This window comes from Octopus bimaculoides, chromosome 3, assembly GCF_046866305.1.
Source record: "Octopus bimaculoides isolate indiv1 chromosome 3, ASM4686630v1, whole genome shotgun sequence".
Taxonomy (NCBI): Eukaryota; Metazoa; Mollusca; class Cephalopoda; order Octopoda; family Octopodidae; genus Octopus; species Octopus bimaculoides.
Window position 1 is genome coordinate 53,054,795 of NC_142930.1, and position 21,868 is coordinate 53,076,662.

General features: G+C 36.0%; 1 protein-coding gene across 1 annotated transcript in view; it reads right to left on the reverse strand.

Moving 5' to 3' along the window:
- Window positions 1–286: 286 nt before the first annotated feature.
- Window positions 287–21,868, reverse strand: part of LOC106870186 (autophagy-related protein 2 homolog B) — a 161,172-nt gene continuing 139,590 nt past the window's right edge. Inside the window, exons 33-43 of the mRNA XM_014916188.3 lie at window positions 21,032–21,089; window positions 20,470–20,590; window positions 17,385–17,552; window positions 14,667–14,768; window positions 13,948–14,270; window positions 9,644–9,713; window positions 8,231–8,313; window positions 6,987–7,108; window positions 6,051–6,205; window positions 3,634–3,780; window positions 287–568 (exon numbers count right to left, since the gene is read on the reverse strand). Coding sequence (XP_014771674.1) covers window positions 338–568; window positions 3,634–3,780; window positions 6,051–6,205; window positions 6,987–7,108; window positions 8,231–8,313; window positions 9,644–9,713; window positions 13,948–14,270; window positions 14,667–14,768; window positions 17,385–17,552; window positions 20,470–20,590; window positions 21,032–21,089 — 1,580 coding nt within the window. The 3' untranslated portion in view covers window positions 287–337. The remainder of the gene's footprint in view (window positions 569–3,633; window positions 3,781–6,050; window positions 6,206–6,986; window positions 7,109–8,230; window positions 8,314–9,643; window positions 9,714–13,947; window positions 14,271–14,666; window positions 14,769–17,384; window positions 17,553–20,469; window positions 20,591–21,031; window positions 21,090–21,868) is intronic.

The following is a 21,868-nucleotide window of genomic DNA, read 5'->3' on the forward strand; positions in this document are numbered from 1 at the left end:
TCTCTCTCTATATATATATATATATATATATATATATATATACACACACACACATGTATATAGATAGGTAGGTAGATAGATATGCAAATATGAGCAGTAAATTTGGAAGCAAGTTAGACAAAACCAATTTATGTACACATACACAATATATAATAACATTCAGAAATGGGAAGTGGCTGAAATCTTATTTATGGAATTAAGATTTCAAGAATTAAAAATAATTGGATGGTTTTATATATATATATATATATATATATATATATATATATATATATATATATATGTGTTTTTTTTTTCTTTTTCAGTCACAATTTAATCTATTTTCTTTGATATCACTTCAACTGGTTGGGACTTTCCATTTCTCGACATCTTCTCGGCGGGCATCAGGGACAAGTTGATTTCGCATACCTCCTAGAACATTAGAAGTAGCTTCAGAAGCTAAGATAATTGGTTGCACCATCGTTGGTGGTATCTGTCTAATGACACCACCAACAGCACCAGTCATTCCTTTATGTTCATGTTCTTCTGTGGCAGCACGGACAATACTTTCAGCTGTTTCAGAAAATCCCTGATAAAAAAATCAAGATTAATTTATTAGCAATAAGTAATCAATCAATCAATAATAATAATAATTCCTTTTATTATAAGCACAAGGCCTGAAATATTTGGGGAGGGAGCTAGTCAATTATACCAACTCCAATATTCAACTGGTACTTGGATGAAAGGCAAAGTCGATCTCAGCAGAATTTGAACACAAGGCGGTGAACTGGCAGAAACGTTAGCATGCTGGGCGAAATGCTTAGCGGAATTTCGTCTGCCACTACGTTCTGAGTTCAAATTCCGCCGAGGTTGACTTTGCCTTTCATCCTTTCGGGGTCGATAAATTAAGTACCAGTTACGCACAGGGGTCGATGTAATCGACTTAATCCCTTGTTTGTCCTCTCTATGTTTAGCCCCTTGTGGGCAGTAAAGAAATAAGAATTTGAGCACAGAACATAAAGACAGACGAAATGGCATCGTTATCATAATAATAATGATGATGGTTTCAAATTTTGGCACAAGGCCAGCAATTTTAGGGGTGGGGTGGGGATAAATCAATTACATTGACCTCAGTGTTCAACTGGTACATATTTTATTGACCATGAAAGGTGAAGCCGACAAAATTTTGGTACAAGGCCAGCAATTTTAGAGGGTGGGGTTGAGGAGTAAGTCAGTTACATTGACCCCAGTGCTTAACTGGAACTTAGTATAACGATAATAATAATGGTTTCAAATTTTGGCACAAAGCTGGGTAATAATAACACTGATTATAAGTGCTACCAGTTCAAATATATTTGAGACATATTTGTACCAGTAAGAAGACTTTCACTGCAGTTTGTCATAAAGAAATATGCTTGCTGAAGATAAAAAGGTGAAAACACACCATGGTTAGTTTGAAGTGCCCTAGGCAGACAAATCACAAATCACTTCAGGTGTACGAAAGATGAGTTCAGGAACTGGGCCTTGCAATTGTGAGACAAATACACTAACCACTAAACTGGTAATAAGTTTAAATTTACATCAATCACTGTTTCATGTATATAATTCGTATTTAGCTACAGGCAGGCAATTAAATAGCATAATGAGTTAAAGTATTAATGTTCACTTTTTCATGTTTGCATGGACCAGACAGAATTTATTGATAAAAATTTTCTATAGCTGATGCTCTTCCTGTTACAAACTCTCACCTGTTTCCAAGCAGGGTAATATTTTGCTTGGCCAGACATGGATGATTGGAACCAAATGATGCCGGCTTATAACCATAATGTGGTTTCAAGACAAGGACACACATACACATCATGTCTCACAGCCCAATGCATGCAACCCCCCCACACAAACACACAATGGACTTCTTTCCGCTTTTCCTCAACCAAATCAGCTCACAAGGCTTTGGCTAGCTTATGAGTATGGACACACTTGCCCATGTTACTGTGCAATGGGAATGAACCTGAAACAAAGTCAGGAACCAAAAGGGGCAATAATTTCATGTGTGGGACTTAACAAACTTAAATATAATACATTGAGGTCCTTTCCCATGAGAAAATTTCTTCTGTTTGTGAGGTCATCAAACCCAAGGGAACAATGACCTCACTTTAAAACCACCAAGTTCTGTTTTTCCAGTTTGTTGAACCAAATCCATCCATCCATCTCTCTCTCTCTCTCTCTCTCTCTCTCTCTCTCTCTATATATATATATATATATATATATATATATATATATATATATATATATGCCTCACAGCGTTCACACACAAACAATTTTTCTCGTCTGTCCGTAAAGCCTTTTCTGTTTGTTTTCCTGTCTTGTTTTTTTGTCCGCCACAACATTCCTCCATGGGAAGATTTAATTTGTGTATACAAATTTAATTTGCAGTCCATGGGAAGAGCTGTTTTAACGATGCGTCCTGCCTAGCTCTTCGAAACGCCGGTGTTAAAACGGAGGTAGCTGATGAAGTAGAATGTTCTCTATGTGGCTTGTGTGTATTCTCGTCTCTGTTTTGTTTGCAATGTCCTGTACCCAGATATGCACCTATACATACAGGTGGATGTCGGTATGCACATACCTGTACGTATATATGCATATACTCATTTACTATTTGTTTATATATATATATATATATATATATATATATATATATATATATACAGTCAAATCGTCCAACCCATGCTAGCATGGAAAGCGGATGTTAAACGACGACGACAATACGTATAGACATATATATATATATATATATATATATATATATATATATATACCACCTGACTGGCCTTTGTAGGGTTTTCGAGCGAGATCGTTGCCAGTGCCCCTGGACTGGCTCTTGTGCGGGTGGCACATAAAAGACACCATTTCGAGCGTGGCCGTTTTCGTGCGGGTGACACGTAAAAGCACCCACTACACTCTCTGAGTGGTTGGCGTAAGGAAGGGCATCCAGCTGTAGAAACTCTGCCAAATTAGATTGGAGCCTGGTGTTGCCATCCGGTTTCACCAGTCCTCAGTCAAATCGTCCAAGCCATGCTAGCATGGAAGGCGGACGTTAAACGATGATGATGATGATGATGATATATATATATATATTCCGCTGATGATAGTTGGCCTTGCAAAATAGTTTGTTTTGCTAAAATAACTTGAAACCTGGTTCGGAATATAGATGGTAAATGTTTTTATTTTTCATTCCTTTTCGAAATTATCCCTAATTTTGTGGTGTAGAATATTGGCTGCTCTTTCTAGCGGGTTAGATGTCCTTTTATGGGCATCTCTAATGTGTATTAAATGTACACTGTATTTTATATATATATATGGCCTGTGCTGGTGTCACATAAAAACACCTGTGCAAGTACCGCATAAAAGCATCCAGTGTTCTCTGTAAAGTGATTGGCATTAGAAAGGGTGTCCAGCCATAGAAACCATGCCAAAACAGACGGATAGAGCCCGGGCATCTCAAGCTGGCCAACTCCTGTCAAACCACCCAAACCACTCTATGCCAGCATGGAGAGTGGACGTTAAGAGATGATGATATCCATTCACATAGATACACATACATTGTTGTTTAAAACGTAGCCACCAAACATTAACAAAGAGTTTATCACCACTTACCTGGCGCAATACAATGTAAGCATTGGTCATTCCTTCACGTAAATCATTAGGTTGTTTAGAGCGTTTTTGAATTCTGTTCTTTTTCCGTGATGTACTGCAAACACTTGGCCCCGGAGACACCATATCATAAGTCAACATAGCAAGATACTGAAATAACAATATCACAATACCATTTTTTTCAATAACAATGTATATTTATCAATGTATTTATTATGTTATACATACTATACAATGTTCTAATTAGAAATTAATATTATCATTTTATTGACTAATTTTATTTTATTTTGGCCTGACATTCCATCAGTTACAATGATGAGGGTTCCAGTTGATTCAATCACTGAACTTCACCTGTTTGTGAAATTAATGTGTAAGTGACTGAACACTTCACAGACATGCATACCCTTAATATAGTTCTCGTGGAGATTCAGTGTGACACAAAATGTGACAAGGCTGGCCCTTTAAATCACAGGTACAACTCACTTTTGCCAGCTGAGTGGAGTGGAGCAATGAGAAATAATGTATCTTTCTCAAGGACACAATGTGCCACCAGGAATCGAACTCATGGCCTTATGATTATGAGTCGAATATCCCTAACCACTAAGCCATGTGCCTTCATATTTCTTTACTTTAAACCCCTTTCCACTCCAAGAAAAATTTGTAATGTTTTCTACTACTGCTAAATGCTTTTTGTCTGCTATTAATACACTTCCATGCCATTTTAGCACCATACAGGTATGCGAGATGTTTTCTCAAGACAAATATACAACAGTTTTGTGGCTTTCTTACAGTATATCCACATTAAATAAGATATACAGAATGCCCTTCTGAACCAATACTGCTTCCATTGCTAATAAAGAATCCAATGAATAATGCGTAAGCAATTATTGATTTAAAAATACTCTCCCTTGAGTTTACGTTCAGAATATGTAGAGAATTTTTAGTGGGTTGGCAGAATCATTACAGTGTAGGATCAAATGTCTTTTGGTATTTGTTTCAGTTCTTTATGTTCTGAGCTCAACTTTGCCTTTCATACTTCCAGGGTAGATAAAGTAAAGTACAGTAAAGTACTGATGTTGATGTATTCTGCTAACTTTGCCCCCACCCCCACCCCACCCAACAAATTTCTGGCCGAGTACCAATGTAAGAAATTGTTGTTGTTGTTGTTGTTGTTATGATAATTCTCATCTGAGTTAAGTTAATTAAAATGACATACAACATATCACAAGACAAATATCGATATTTTCCTTTTGGCACAACATAAGTATTTTGATGGAAGTGGGATAAAGAAAGTGAAACAGTAAGCTTTTCTTGTTTATTTCATCACACGCTATATGATGAACTTAAAAATAAACACAGATGGAATATGCATTTAAAACTTGGCAAGAAAAACTGAATATTTAAGCATAGAGCGACTGCTCTAAAACATCAACTGCTGCACTAACTTATCAAAGAATAATTACTAATTTGCCTGCTTTCACCCTCAATACCCTGACATATCTACTGCCACCCCCACCCCTGAGCCTCTCCCACATTGTTTTCCAACTGGGGTACCCACGTACCTACTCTATAGTAAGACACATATATCTGTCCCCTCTTTACCTTAAATCTCTCAACTAACACAAAGCCAAACCCCTCAACATTACATTTTTGTCTTGCAAGGTACTTGGTGATCTTGGTGCTGGTACCACATAAAAAAAGCACTGGTGATGGTGCCACGTAAAGGGCATTTAACCTCACAAGAGGCTTTCGGTACATTCAGGCCTGCTCTTGTTGCCAGACTCTCCATTACCACTCAGTGCACACTGTAATATGGTTGGCATTACGAAGGGCATCCAACCATAGAAACCAAGCCAAAACAGACTATGGAACCTGATGTAGCCCCCGGCCTTCCCAGTGCCTGTCAAGTCATCCAACCCATGCTAGCATGGAAAATGGATGTTAAGTGGTGATGATGATGATGATGACACTAAGAATTGTCTGCAATTGCCGAGTCTTATCCAAGAGATCAAAAAAAGTCATTTGGAAAGCCTCCTCAACAATTCAAAGACAATTTAGTTAAATGATTTAGACCAAAATGGAAAAGATGGGCACAGTCAAAAAGAATTGGAGGCACATTGTAACTAGCAATGTGTAACAATGTGTAATAGTCTGGTTGATACAGTGATAGTTATATACTAAGAATTATAAGTCACTATATAATGGGAGTCACAGAAAATAGCTCTAATGGCAATACAAGTTTATTTGGGTGTAAAGAAATTTTGCTTGGAATAAGAAAGGCATGAGTTAAAAAAAAAAAAGAAGTAATTTATCAGTGCGACAGTTTTAAGAATACACATTAACAATTAGATTTAAAGAGCTGTCTAACTTTATGACTATTGCACAAGAGCAAAAATGATTGTATGAAATGTGTAACTCACTTGTATTGACTTGACCAGTCGATTTGTAAGTTCCAGCATGGCCATCGCAGTAGATGTAGTGAAAGAACTGGCTCCTCTCTGGAGACCACGCACAATCCTTCCATCTCGTCTGTACTGTTCTATTGGCAGCCAGAAGAGGTCTTTGATGCCTTGGACTGAAAATGTTCCAGATACAAATTCACAGGAATAAAGGACAATTTTTTTTAAATGGGCTTTGATCAAACACATACAGAATTTTTTGTCTTAATTTTTAAGAATATTTTATACACATTTATATGAACATTTTTTAGGGGAAAACTCCACACACCAACAAGAGAACATTTCAGTTAAAATAATACTTTAACTATAAAATTGTTTGGTTGCACAAAAACAAGCTTCTACAAAATGTTAGGAAAATGAAGTTCCTGCTTTCTTTCAGAATTTCATTTTTTAAGAAAAGACATTCGAGCGAGTTCGTTGCCAGTCCCACTGGACTGGCTCCTGTGCAGGTGGCACATAAAATACACCATTTCGAGCGTGGCTGTTGCCAGTACCCGCTGACTAGCCTTCGTGCCGGTGGCACATAAAAGCACCCACTACACTCTCAGCTTCATTTCTTGCAAGCCAATACATGTTCTCAGCAGTCACAGCCCATGTTTCACTGCCATGTAGTATGGCTGTTTGCACACATGCAGCATACAGTCTATTTTTCACTCTGAGCAAGAGGCCCTTTGTTACCAGCAGAGGTAGGAGCTCTCTGAACTTTGCCCAGGCTATTCTTATTCTTACAGCTATGCTCTTGATACATATATAATATATTTGTACACATGTATGCATGTATGTGTGTATGTATGCATGTGTGAGTGTGTGCATATGAACATATATCTGCATGCAAGCATGCAGATGTAGTGAGACACAAGGTAGGTGAAATAAAAATGTTTCAGAAAACAAACTTACTCAATTGTACAACTGAGTGGATAGGTCCCACTCCTCCTAAGATGCGAGGTATTTGATTTTTCTTAATATCATCAAGCCAGTCGGTTAACATTGATACAAGGACACGTTGGATTCCTAGTAAGCTGTAATTATCAAGAACACTTTCTTAAAATAATACAAATATATATATATAAAGAGAGAGAGAGAGTATGTTTCTTCTGTAGATAAAATCAGTAAAAAAGAAAGGAAAAACTCACTTAATTCAGTAAGAGTGAAATAGAATTTAATAAATACAGATGTTATTGGTAAGCTAGTTCATGTTTCAAATTCGAAAAGTGCATGAGCTTGAATGATTGTTGGGTCATACACAATATGCCTTGTATAAGCATAGCCAAATATTGTACTTCTGGAATACAAAACCTGAAGCAGCTCAATGTAACTTCTGTATTTATTGGATGAGTAAATGATTAACTGACAGATAGCTAGACTGATATTCATGTGTGAGTAAAACTTAATGTCTAATTTCAAAATTATAAGTTTCACATTGATGCTTAAATCTGCTATCTTCTGGTCAGGCAGTTCATTTACATTCCACTGAGTGGAATCTAGAGCTAGTTTTTTCTAACTTCTGCCTTAAGCTGACACCAGCTCTGTACGTAAAACTGCAGAAACCAGTTGGATGGGCTGTATACATATATATATACATATATTCTTCAGTTCTACGCTTCATTTGTTTCCTGCTTTAATAGCACTGCCTGCCTCCTGACATGGACTTCTGTTAGTTTGATCTACAGAATTACCTGCCAGTTGAATTAGTGTCTATCAATTTAGCATCTACTCAGTTTCACTTATAAGGCTTGGGTCAGCCAAAGGCTATAGCAAATGACACTTGACCAAGAGGTCAAACAATGGGACTGAACCCAGGATCTTGAGTTTGTCAAGCAAACTTCTTAGGTGTTTGGTCATGCTATATTTTCTTTATGTAATGACTTGACAGTAAATCACATCATGTGGCTTGATTATCTCTGGGATAAAAATTTCAGGCCAAAAGTGCAAGTGTTCTATGACACAATTATTACAAAAATAGTAACATTCTCTCGTGAAGAGAGTGTGAATCATCAGAGAAGAAATTAATAATTTACTAAACAGACTAAGAGAAGTTTAAAGTCTGAAAATTTTTTTATATTGGTACCAAATGGTAAATAGATTTTAATCCAATATACATATGACATTTTAAACTTGAGAGTAATGTAATCATCACTTACCCATGTCTATAATTGATTGCTCGCAGATTTAGTTCTGAACAGTTCAGCTGGGCTAAACCAACCAAGAGTCCAGCAATGGTCCCCTATAAGAAAAATTAATTATTCTTTTTATTGGAATTTGGTTAGGAAAGAAAAAAAAAAAGCATTGATCTACAACAAACAATTCTTGCACTAAACTTGGTCTTAGAATAGGTTGCTGTGTGTCTGCATGTTGTGAAGGGTACCTAAAAGGGTTATTGAGAGGAAGGGCATCTGACCACAAAACACTGCTTTAAAAAAAATCTATTGAATCTACGTTAACATGGGAAAAAGAATGTAAAATGATTAAGATAACGATGGTGGAACATAACATTTCAAGATGAAAACTGGTAACTTAATTTATTATTAAACTTTCAATACAGTTTCACGAGAGGAACTTGATTCACAAGAACATTAAACAGTGTTTAGTTGAAGGATGAGCTAGACTTTAGTGCGTGCTAATTATCAAATGCAGATACATATTCTAAATTGTTGTAGTGATGTAGTTTAACAATAGTTTGTTAGTGATGTATCTTAAGAATAATTAATTAGTGAAGTAGTTGAATATGTAAATTCAACTCTTTCATTGCCATGATCATCATTTAGCGTCCGTTGTCCAAACTGGCATGGGTTGGACAGTTTGACTAGGGCCGGCAAGCTGGAAGGCTGCACTGGACTCCAGTCTGATTTGGCATGGTTTCTACAACTGGATGCCCTTCCTAACATCAATCACTCTGAGAGTGTAATGGGTGCTTTTATGTGCCACTGGCACAGGTGCCATTTGCATGACAGGGATTTAAGAAAGTTCTGAAATGTTTCATTTTTAAGATATATGAAATATAAGTAACAAAAATTTCTTACATAAAACTGGGAAGAGAGTAATTTAGATATAGGCACTATAATGCAAGAAGTTTTGTATCATAGAACTACAGGCAGTCTCTGGTAAGTTGATGTCAAAAACACCCCACTTTCTTATAAAAAGTGTATAAGACTTATTTAAGACAATTCATCCACATGATAAACAGTAAGTAAATGGATGTCAACATATATTTTAAATTTTCGTATTTCAAATTGTTCAGCAATTATGGGAGACAACTCCAATTATTGAAATTCATCAGTGAAAGTTGACTGTGCCACAACTTTCGGTATAAAATGAATATTTAGGTAAATAAGACATAACTGCATATATTTAATAGTATAAAAACATTCAAGGATTGTAATGATTGTGAGATGCTGTATACATGCTAAAAAGTTGGTGTGGGTCAACACATTTCATACATTATAAGAGAGCTGATTAATATCATTTTTTTCTTTTCCAATATCTTGAAATATGGCCCTCTCACTATCACTAATAGAAGAGCCACATGCAATTAATAAATTTGACAGCAAACTTACCTGCTCCATATCCACACGTTTACCATTGTAATCAAGACGGATGGGCAAATCGGGAGAAAATATCACAGACCTATGTAATAGAACATAATGAATATGATTGATTAGAAATAAAAAACCTTTACATAGAAAATATTAAAAGAAAAAACGAAAATGCTTTCCATTACATTTAACTGAGAATTTCTCAAGTATTTTCCTTGACTTATTTCAACTTGACCCAAAACTAATATATTTTTTATAGATTGAGTGGTAATCTTCCAGTTTCGGGAGGTAAAAAGAGTAAATAAAAATACAAGGGAAATAGCTTAACATCTTACTAGTATTATCCGTACTACTCTGAAATGTGATTTTTTTTTTTTAGCTGTTTATAAATAAATCACACACGTGATTGAATATCATAGTACTGGCTGCACAACAACTTATGATTACCTTCCAGTATAGGGAAATAATGGTCAAACTAAAGCGTTTGACCAGAGCTCAAAAATAAAAAAAAAAGATTAGTGTAATAGGTGTAAAACAACTTGCTGTGAACGAATATGAAGAAAAAAATGCGTGCTCGCGAACGGGTGAGGTGAGGAGAGTACGGATAATACTAGTAAGACATTAAGTTATTTCCCTTGTATTTTTATTTACTTTTTTTACCTCCCGAAACTGGAAGATTACCGATTGAGGTTATAGATGACTGAATTAATCTCAGTACATTACTCTTTTACTTGTTTCAGTCATTTGACTGAGGCCATGCTGGAGCACTGCCTTTAGTCGAGCAAATTGACACCAAGACTTATTCTTTGGAAGCCTAGTACTTATTCTATTAGTCTCTTTTTGCCGAACCGCTAATTTAAGGGGACGTAAACACACCAGCGTCGGTTGTCAAGCGATGGTGGGGGGGACAAACACTGACACACAAACACACATACATATATATATATATATAAGTCAGTAAATAGTGGAGTTGTGTTAACCGCACGTGGAGAAATAATAGGAAAATGAAAAATAATAATAAGGCAGAATGCTAAACTGGAAGCATATTTTAATAAAGATTTCTAACCGGCTTTCATTGCGAAGCAAATTTTCAAGAAGAGGGAGAATGAAAATGTTTTCTACAAAGAAGTACAAAATGAAGAAAATAATATATAAAAAAATAAATATACCAATACATTATAATGTCTTTGAGCTTTTGAAGTTCAATGGTAATTCATGTATATAATGGTTGGAAAAATAAGGATGCATGAGAATTGAGAGTTGTGTTAGGTTTAAAAAAAGGGCTAAAAGTTTGTGTTAAGCAGGAAGTGTGGTGTCAAAACAGGAAGTGTATGTAAGGGGAGACAAATGTTTTTAGTTGGAGTTATGAACTCTTTTTCAACAGGAAGTTTATGTCTGTTCCTAGAGAAATAACTCCAACTAAAAACACACACTTCCTGTTTTGACACCACACTTCCTGCTTAACAAACTTTTAGCCCTTTTTTTAAACCTAACACAACTCTCAATTCTCATGCATCCTTATTTTTCCAACCATTATATACATGAATTACCATTGAACTTCAAAAGCTCAAAGACAATATAATGTATTGGTATATTTATTTTTTTATATATTATTTTCTTCATTTTGTACTTCTTTGTAAAAACCATTTTCATTCTCCCCCTTCTTGAAAATTTGCTTCGCAATGAAAGCCGGTTAGAAATCTTTATTAAAATATGCTTCCAGTTTAGCATTCTACCTTATTATTATTTTTCATTTTCCTATATATATATATATATATATATATATATATATATATATATACATATACACATATATACAACGGGCTTCTTTCAGTTTCCGTCTACCAAATCCACTCACAAGGCTTTGGTGAGCCTGAGGCTATAGTAGAAGACACTTACCCAAGGTGTCACGCAGTGGGACTCAACCCGGAACCATGTGGTTGGGAAGCAAGCTACTTACCACACAGCCACTCCTGCGCCTATGGTATGTCATCAATATACTACTTCTGATAAATCTGGAAAACTTCTTTTTTTGCAATCACAGTGATTCAGTTACTTTTTGTTTTTTTTTTCATTTACTCAGAAAGAAAGACAATATCCATGGGTGCTGATGCCATGTAAAAATAAATACCCTTTGAAAGCTTAGAGAACACTTTCAAGACTGGTGAGAGGGAGGGAGGGAGGGAGGGAAGGAAGGTATCTATAAATTTTACAGAGCTGTCCTGAATGCTTGTACAGAATGGATTCAGCTAAAAGCACGCAAGTCCAAAGCAGGATCTGAAGACAGAATCCAAAGAGTCAAAACAAATAACACAGGACATTCAATCTGACACTCTAAAGTTGATCTCAGCTGGATTTGAACTCAGAATGCAACAAGTCAAAATTATGTTAAATGGTTTTTTGTCCAATGCTCTATGACTCAGCCAATTCACTGCCTATGTTTATTAAACATAATGGAGGTAAACTTAGTCATTTTATGAACTATTTTAAATCACTGAAGAATCTGAAGACTTGCAGAGATAAACAGAATATAAGAAAAAGGACTGTTCAGTGTTGATGGTGAGGTTGGGAAAGTGAGACGGTGTAAGGGAGTGTAAGGGGCTGCATTGGAAAGTGATAAAGACATAGTCAACCCTCATAAAACTTAAATTCAGAATTTTGAGGGGCAAATTAAAATAATGTTAAATACTATTTTATGTTCCACGGTCATAATTTTGGTGACAGAGTGTGTGTTGAGTTGATCAATTCTAATACCTGACAAGTGATAAAAGGTCAAAAACGATCTAGAAATGTTTGAATTCAGAAGGCAGAACAACCAAATTAAACACCACAAGATGGTACTGTAATATTTATATAATTCCACTTTCTTTATAACCATAATAATTACAATTTCTAACATGTGGACAAGGCCACATATTTGGATAAGTTGTATCATTGATTTAAAGGAGCCCAGTAGTTAATTAGAAGTTGATTGTTGACCCTGGAAGGATGACACACAAAGTCATAAAGGAATATAACTAAATAACATAAAAACATTTGTTAACCACTCTCACAATTCCATTTCTCATCAACAACAACAACAACAACAACAATTTTTATTGGTATTATAATTATTATTATTACTGTTGTTGTCCAACATTTGGTAGGTTCAGGCAAATTTCTGCTGCATCATCTGCTACACATCCATGTTGCCAAGGTGTGTGCAGCATTGTGTGTTCTTTTCTGTCGTTGGGAATGTGCAAACTTTTCCCAGTATTGTATTGCATCAGTCTCTTTTTTTTTATATGATGTGACGCAGTTTTTTGTTGTATTAGTGTTTGTATCATGTGTTGTGTGTGTAATGCCTTGGGTATCCAACTTGCTGGTGATAGTTTATTTCATAGGATATTTGCTGTATTGAGTGTCTTGTGTTTGTAGATTGTTTTGGTTAGGTTGTATTATTGAACTAATAGTGTCTTGCATAGGATGCGGGCTGTTCCAAGCTATTTTTTTGGATACTACTATTAACAAAGGTACAAGACCTGGAATTCTAACAAGGAGAGTGTTAGTTGAAATTCTCTGCCCCAGTACTTGAATGGTACTTTACTTTATCAAACTCAGAAGGACAAAAGGCAAAGTAGTTGATCTTGGTAGGATTTAAGCTTGGAATATGAAAGGCTGGAAACAAATACCACAAGGAATTTTGTCCAATGCTCTGAGAAAGTTCAGCTAATCAATTGCCTTCATAATAGTTATAATAATAATCCTTTCTACTATAGACACAAGGCCTGAAATTTTGGGAGAGAGATGAAGTCGATTACATCGGTCCCAGTGCTCGATTGGTACTTAATTTATTGACCCTGAAAGGATGAAAAGCAAAGTCGACCTTGACAGGATTTGAACTCAGAATGCAAAGACGGATGAAATGCCGCTAAGCATTTTGCCCAGCATGCTTATGATTCTGCCAGCTTGCCACCTTGGGATGGTTATGATAATAATAGCTTCAAATTTTGACATAAGGCCAGCAAATTCAGGGCAGTGGGCAAGTTGATTATATCAACCCCAGTACTCAACTGGTACTTATTTCATTGATCCCAAAAGGAGAACAGCACAGTTGACCTTGGCAGAATTTGAACTCAGAATGTAAAGATGGATGAAATGCTGCTAAGCATTTTGTCTGGTGAGGTAACGATTCTGCTCGCTCACCACCTTATGGCAATAGTAATAATAATAATGATAATGATAATAATAATAATAATAATAATAATGATGATGATGATGATGATGAATAATTTTTTTAAATAACAGTGAGATTAGTTTTTAATGAGACTAAAAATTATCCTTACCTGAAATAGGTGGGTTGAGACATTGTTCGATTTTCCTTGTTTTCAGAAGGTACAGAGGTAGAAGATTCTGAAGAAAGATCAATCGATTCTTTGATATCAAATTTTATCAACATCTCCTGTTGTTTATCATCTTCTTCAGAACTGGCCGGTGGTCCTTGAATATTTGTACTCAATATGGGTAAAGGTGCATTACTTGAAGAACGTCTCCGAGAACTTTCAGCTTTCAATTCATGTTCTGGAGATTTCCTTGACTTTAAGTGATCTATTGATGAGGAACCATTCATAATTTCAGACATAAACTTCATAAGGAAAAAGAGAGCATCCTGGAAGATTAAAAAAAAAAATAGAATAAAAAAAGTGTGATGTTTCAATGGCGATTTTAGTGAAATAAAATCATCAAATTACATTTTCACTGACATGTTCTCAATATATCTATCATAACTCTTCACCAAGGTAAGTAATTCTATTCTTACATGGGCCACAAAGATGTTTTCTGTGGGCTGCAAACTTTTTCTAAAAACTTTTCAAATTTAATGTATCTGTAGATCAATGAATAGTTGATACCTTTTAGATAGTTTATTCTGTCACAATTTATTTAATTTTTGCTAACATAAGCATTGTGAGAGATGGAAATATGATAGGGGAGATATGCTAGAATCTAGATTGCAATTTTTCATAGTACTTCACTACACTAGGACAAATATCAGGGATCAACTAACCTGGTCAATGTTGAGTTTGATAGGTTGAACAGATATTTTAAGGGCACATTCTTCAGCAGGGACAGCAGGATCTGGACATGTGTGCAAAGCTTTGATGAGCAACTGAAACACAAAGCAAAGAATAGCTTACATTAAAGTTTCTGAAAAAACAAAAAAGTAACCTGTGTGTAGATCCATTTATTATATGCTAATTTCTGATAACTCCTAGAGATTAATTTGTATAAATCAAACTGGTTCTATAATTCTGCTTCAGACTACTTCTGAAACCCTTTCCTATCATCTACCACAGACAACACTATCATCTATCTGCATTAACTATTCTTAATATTCCAAACCAGTGGTAATATTCCTATTAAATATGCCAATCAATATTTACAAACGAACTTAAATTTTCTAAGCTCTTAATCACAAATGTCTACGACTCATTGAAAGAATTTCACTGTCTTAAAGGATGAACATACAGAATAATGTCGTCTTTAATACTACTAAAAAAGACAGGATGGCCATGGCTGGAAAACTATAACCGTCCTGTCATGATTACAGGCCTGCTAGGACTAAACAACAATAACAACAACAAATGTCTGGTATCCACCAGCCATATATATATATTTAGCCTCACTTTATTAGCCATAGTTCCTACAATTGTATAATATTGTAGAAATCTCATCCACTAGCTTTCATTAAGAAGAGTTATTTTTGAAACTTTCTTTTGTATTTGGTTTGCAAGATTCTTTATGTGAATTCGTGTGCTGAAGCATATTTTGTTGTGTCTGGGGAGAATCATTCTGTTTTAACACACTCACTGATTCTATTTCCACTCATTTATTTATTTATTATTTTTTCTATTCTAAAATTTTCATTGCTTCTTGCAACATCTTCATTAGTTGTTGGCTGTCCGTTATTGGAGCTGCATTCTTTTTGTTTGTTTGTGTGCATGTGTATACACATATGTATGTGTGTGTGTGTGTGTGTGTGTGTGTGTGTGTATAGTCAGGGAGCTCCATCAGATCACAGTTATGTAGGGTGTACCCCCTTTGAGAACACCACATGCACCAATGAGAATTGCATGGTATGTAAGATTAAGTCTGGCATTAACTGTAGAACTAGAAATGTAGTTTACAGCATAAGGTGCATAGAGGGTGCTTGTAAAGACATGAACATGACATACATTAGTGAGACATCTGGAAGCATTGCGGAGAGATTAAACGAACATTTGAGACAATATGACGACAAAAAACATTCCTCCATACTCTATCAACATGCCAAAAGACCAACATGGAGGCACACTAGGCCGACTTGACATCCGCATTTTATCCAAGCACCCAAAGACCCCATCACTCAGACAAATACTGAAGTACATCCTTATAAATGAAGCATCCCCCATACTAAATAGGAAACACACATAGAAGGTAGTGATACCCCAATACCCACTGTATTTACATACACAGGTAGACTTGTTAGTAGACTGTTATGTAGGCAAATATATATATATATATATATATATATATATATAGGCAGGTAAATGGATATGTAGGTAAACAGATAGGTAAGTAGATAGATAGGTACATAGGTAATACAGACAGACAAGCACACATACACATACACAAAAAGAGATGGAAACACGTGACCATATACACACACGCACTCCACACACACACAAACAAACACTGAAACGCATATGCAGAATGCATACATACAAACATACACGCATATACAAGATAGAAATATAAAAACGTAAAAAAAGCAGCAAAGGCCAGAGGTAGAGGTGATGATGTGATCAATCACTGAATTGACCAGTGACCACAGCACATTAGTGGTGTTTGTTCTATCACCTCTGAATAAAAATAAATACAAGCACCATACAGTAATGATTAACTTAGAGAGAGAAATCTGTAAGGCAGGTTCAATTCCCAGTTGATTCAGTTTACTTAATTCCACTTGATGTTGTTGGCACTCCGTTGCTTACAACGTCGAGGGTTCCAGTTGATCCGATCAACGGAACAGCCTGCTCGTGAAATTAACGTGCAAGTGGCTGAGCACTCCACAGACACGTGTACCCTTAACATAGTTCTCAGGGATATTCAGAGTGGACACAGTGTGACAAGGCTGACCCTTTGAATTACAGGCACAACAGAAACAGGAAGTAAAAGTGAGAGAAAGTTGTGGTGAAAGAGTACAGCAGGGTTCGCCACCATCCTCTGCCGGAGCCTCGTGGAGCTTTAGGGGTTTTCGCTCAATAAACACTCACAACGCTCGGTTTGGGAATTGAAACCGCGATCCTATGACCGCGAGTTCTCTGCCCTAACCACTGGGCCATTGCGCCTCCTCCACCTCATATTTCTGACTCTAATTCATTGACACAATGCCTGGAGATGTTATTTATCCCCAAATTCCCTCTAATCAAGACGACATGATTGAAAGTCGTTCCAGCAATGACAATCTCATCTTCTTTTTGTTTATGGAGATGGTGGGGTGTGATCTGAGAGAAATATCGATACCAGTCATTGTAAATTAAGTGACTACATAACTTCTGTCGTTGTCTCATCTAACTGAAGAGGTGGTCTTTGATGTTGACTCTGTAGTTTATTATGGGTTATGAGACATGTTTAGCATTTTCAATAAGAATATAAAGCGGAATTTAGAAATACAAGTAAAGTAAAAATGTGTTTGGATACCAATTAAACATTAACGATTAATGAGAAGTAAAATAATGCTTACCATACTTGCATATGTTTGTTTAGGAGTTGATTCAGAGGTATATTGGTAAAGGAATTTGTTATATGGGGAGGATGTTAACCGATCTAAAACTTCAACCTCGTTAATGAGTAACACCTGTCGAGACACCTGTTCACAGTTGGGAGGGTAGGTTTCATGTTGCATACGCACCTTGTTTAAGAAAGAAATTGAAGATACAAAGATTAATATAACAAATTTTGAAAATGACAATTTTAATACTCAACTGATGTTGGTAGCACATTATGGTAAGGTAGGCCTGCTTCAATTATTGGCTTCAAATTTTGGCAGAAGGCCAGAATTTTTGGGGAAGGGGCTGAAGTTGATTAGATTGACCCCAGTGCTCAACTGGTACTTATTATATTGACCCCGAAAGGATGAAAGGCAAAGTCAACTTTGGTGGAATTTGGACCCAGAACATAAAGATGGACAAAATGTTACTAAGCATTTTGCGTGGCATGCTAATGATTCTGCCAGCTCACCATCAAACAGCTTCAGATATTATAATACGTATACTCTTTACTCTTTTACTCTTTACTCTTTTACTTGTTTCAGTCATTTGACTGTGGCCATGCTGGGGCACTGCTTTTAGTCGAGCAAATCGACCCAGGACTTATTCTTTGTAAGCCTAGTACTTATTCTATCGGTCTCTTTTTCCCGAACCGCTAAGTTACGGGGACGTAAACACACCAGCATCGGTTGTCAAGCGAAGTTGGTGGGGACAAACACAGACACACAAACATATACACACACATACATATACATATATATATATATATACATATATACAACGGGCTTCTTTCAGTTTCTGTCTACCAAATCCACTCACAAGGCTTTGGTCGGCCTGAGGCTATAGTAGAAGACACTTACCCAAGGTGCCATGCAGTGGGACTGAACCCGGAACCATGTGGTTGGTAAGCAAGCTACTTACCACACAGCCACAGTAAACCTTGTGACATTTGATTCAGTTCTTTACATTCTGAGTTCAAATCCTGCCATAGTTCACTTGCAAAGTGGACTTAATTCTATTCTCAGTTTAACATCACTGCCTGAGCCTCCTTGGATGCCATTAGTGGAGTCCACTTTGTTGCAAGCACTCAATCCAGGTATTTCGTTGAAGGATACCATCCTCCCTTCCACCAATCTTGAAAGCTTTAGTTGGTCCAGTGCTATAGTAGATGAGGCTTGCCCAAGGTGCCATGTAGTGGGACTGAAGATCACATGGTTGGGAAGCAAGCTTCTTAACCACACAGTCATGTCTGTGCATGCATATATCATCTCATCTACTAATGTCTGTTCTCCATGCTGGAGAACTACCCAGGCTCCATTTGTCTGTTTTGGCATGGTTTCTATGGTTGAATGCTCTTCCTAATACTAACCACTTTACAGAGTGTGTGTGTGTGTGTGTGTGTGTGTGTGTGTGTGTGTGTGTATATATATATATTCTTTTACTTGTTTCAGCCATTTGCCTGTGGCCGTGCTGAAGCACTGCCTTTAGTTGAACAAATCAACTCCAGGACTTATTCTTTGTAAGCCTAGTACTTGTTCTATTGGTTTTCTTTTGCCGAACTGCTAAGTCACGGGCACTTAAGCACACCAACATTGGTTGTCAAGCGATGGTGGGGAGACAAACACAGACACACAAATACATATACGCATGCATGTGTGTGTGTATATATATATATATATAGGCATATATATATATATATATATATATAGGCACAGTAGTTTGCTTACCAATCACATGGTTCTGGGCTAAGAACATTCCTATGTTTTCCAGACAGAACATTTGCATTTCGCCCCAAAGCTGGTAGCTGATGTGTGGCTGAGATGGGCGAAGGGGCATTCAGTATTTCTTTCAGAAAAATTAAACTTTCAAAAACAAATTATATTTCCCACATTCGTAATCTCTATTTTTCCATATGGATAACAAACAAAATTTGAAAAATAGTTAAAAATTAGGAAATTTCAGTGGGGAGGAGGAAATTATAATTTTGAAAATGTGATTTCTGGGCAAAATCATATTAACCCCTCTGGTGGAACTGGAGGACAGTCACCCCCCCACCCCCACAAACTGACCTTTCCAATTTTTTTTTCCTTTTCCTTACCGGATTCCTATGTTTTTGATGACGGAGATTCCGAATATGCAAAAAAATCACATTTCCAAATTTTTTAATTCCTCCCCCGACCCAAATTTATAATTTTTAACTTTTTCCGAAATTTTTTTTTCAATCCATGTGGAAAAATACAGAGATTAAGAATATGCGTGGGAAACAAATTCTAATTTCAAATTTTTTATGAAAAACTCCAAAATTGATCCACATCCCATTCTGCTGTCTAAAAGTGAAAATGAACAGCTGTTTGGTCCTTTTCCGCATGCGTAGATTTATAGCGAAAAAGCAAAAAGACCACAGCATGTGAAGCCCTCGTCATGAAACTCGATATGCTAAAAATAACAGCTGAAAGTCTGGAGAATTTTTGTGGTAGTGGACAAATTTGCAGAAATGAACTTGTGCAATGTTACACCTCTGAATTTTTTTAATTGTGATAATGAATCAAAGGGTTTAGGTCATTACCGCCAAAATTAATTTCCCTTGCATTTTCTCTCTTTTTCAATATTCAATTAAAAGAGAGAATATATTGTTGCTACCAACAACGTTAAAACTTTAGCAACTTGATCGATCTATCATTGAACCAGGATTTTAATTTCATTTGATAGACACTTTGCTATCATTTATATGGAGAATTGCAAGCATGGTATATAAAGACAACTTATTTTAATAGAAATTTTATGAGTACATTTCCGTAAATGTTCTTCTTACATCCCCCACCCCACGCACACACATGCACATATACGCATGCGGATACACATGGATTAAGTCCCATTTTGGAAGTCTGTTAAAGTTTTTATTATTTTGGAATGAAGAACATAAATATAGGTGTTGAGCCAGTGACTAAACAATAAGGTAAAATTTTACCTTGAAGGGAAAATCACTAAGTAAAAATTATGATGTACATCACTTAGACAACAAACATGAACATTTGAATTCTTCAATAAAGTATAAGATACCTTCATCAGTTGTAATTCCATCATAATATCTGTTTCCCTCCCAGGTCCACCAAGATCATACAGAGATACTGAAACATTTCGTTCTTTGTGAATTTTTTTATAATAGTCTGATTGATCAGATCTGTAATAAATGAAAATAAACAAAAATAAATTAAGAAAAATTTACAATGTGATTAAGTGCAAAACTTGTTTTACATAGGAGATATATATATAATTGGTTGATTTTCCACAAGTACATTACTGGTATTTATTAAGTGAACACAAAAGATTGAAAGGCAAGACTGGTTTTCATAAAATCTGAACAAGATAAGTAGAGAAATATATATCTGTAAAGAATTTAGACTGACATTCTACCAAGGCAGAGCCGGTTTCAGCCGGATTGGTAATGAAAGGGTTAACTAGGAAAGAAAGACTCAAGATTGTAGAAGTGGTGGTATGTGGCATGTTGTTGTGGCAGCAGCAGTTGTTGCCTAAAATTATTTTTTTCTCTCTCTTTAATGTCAGATTATGAGAAAGGACATTGCAAGTGAGAATGTCATGTAACATCCATTATTTGAAATACCTGTAATTGTGGAGGTTTCTGCTAGTATCACAGCCATGTGCTCTTTGATTCTTGTCACCTGGAATGATAAAGACATGCAATGTAATGCAAATAAAGTCTTATAACTCACTGGGTCATAGGTCACTCACTCAAAACACTTAACATTCAGTGCAGTGATTCAAGTTACATCAATTAGTCTTGTGGACCCCCACCCACCCTCATCCCACATGAAGGGGATTTTGTACTCATCAGCATCACAAGTAAGTGAAACACTCATAAATCATATAGTACTCCAGCTGGTTACAGTGAAACTTGTGATGCTTTATAGATATAGTGACACTGTCATCTGACAATTAAGTATATTGAAGTATTATTCAAGTGGAAACTAAATAATTCCAATTTAGGGTAGGTGCTATGAGTACTGCAACACTGGAGAGTCCAGGATTAGAGTCCATGGGTCCATGAATAATATATAATCATCATCTCCATCATATTTTACATCTATTTTAGTATGCTGGTGTGGGTTAGTTAAGACTTATTGAGGCAGCATTTTATGGCACCTCTCTGAATTGCCTCTCGTATACCTTTTTTTTAAGAAACCCCATCACTAATTTATTAGCCAGAAACTGTTCTCACAGAATTCAAAGCTGAGACAGCAAAATACTCAACCAATTCCACACGAACACATCTTCTTTAACCACTCATCTTTGTTTCCTTTCAATTTCATGCCCACTTTTCATTAATTCTAAAAGGATTACAAGGTGTAATTAATAGGCTGTAGAATTGTCATTTTATCTCTTGCATTGATTTAATCACCTAAGGAACATGATTTATATAAAAAGGAAGGGAAAAATACTT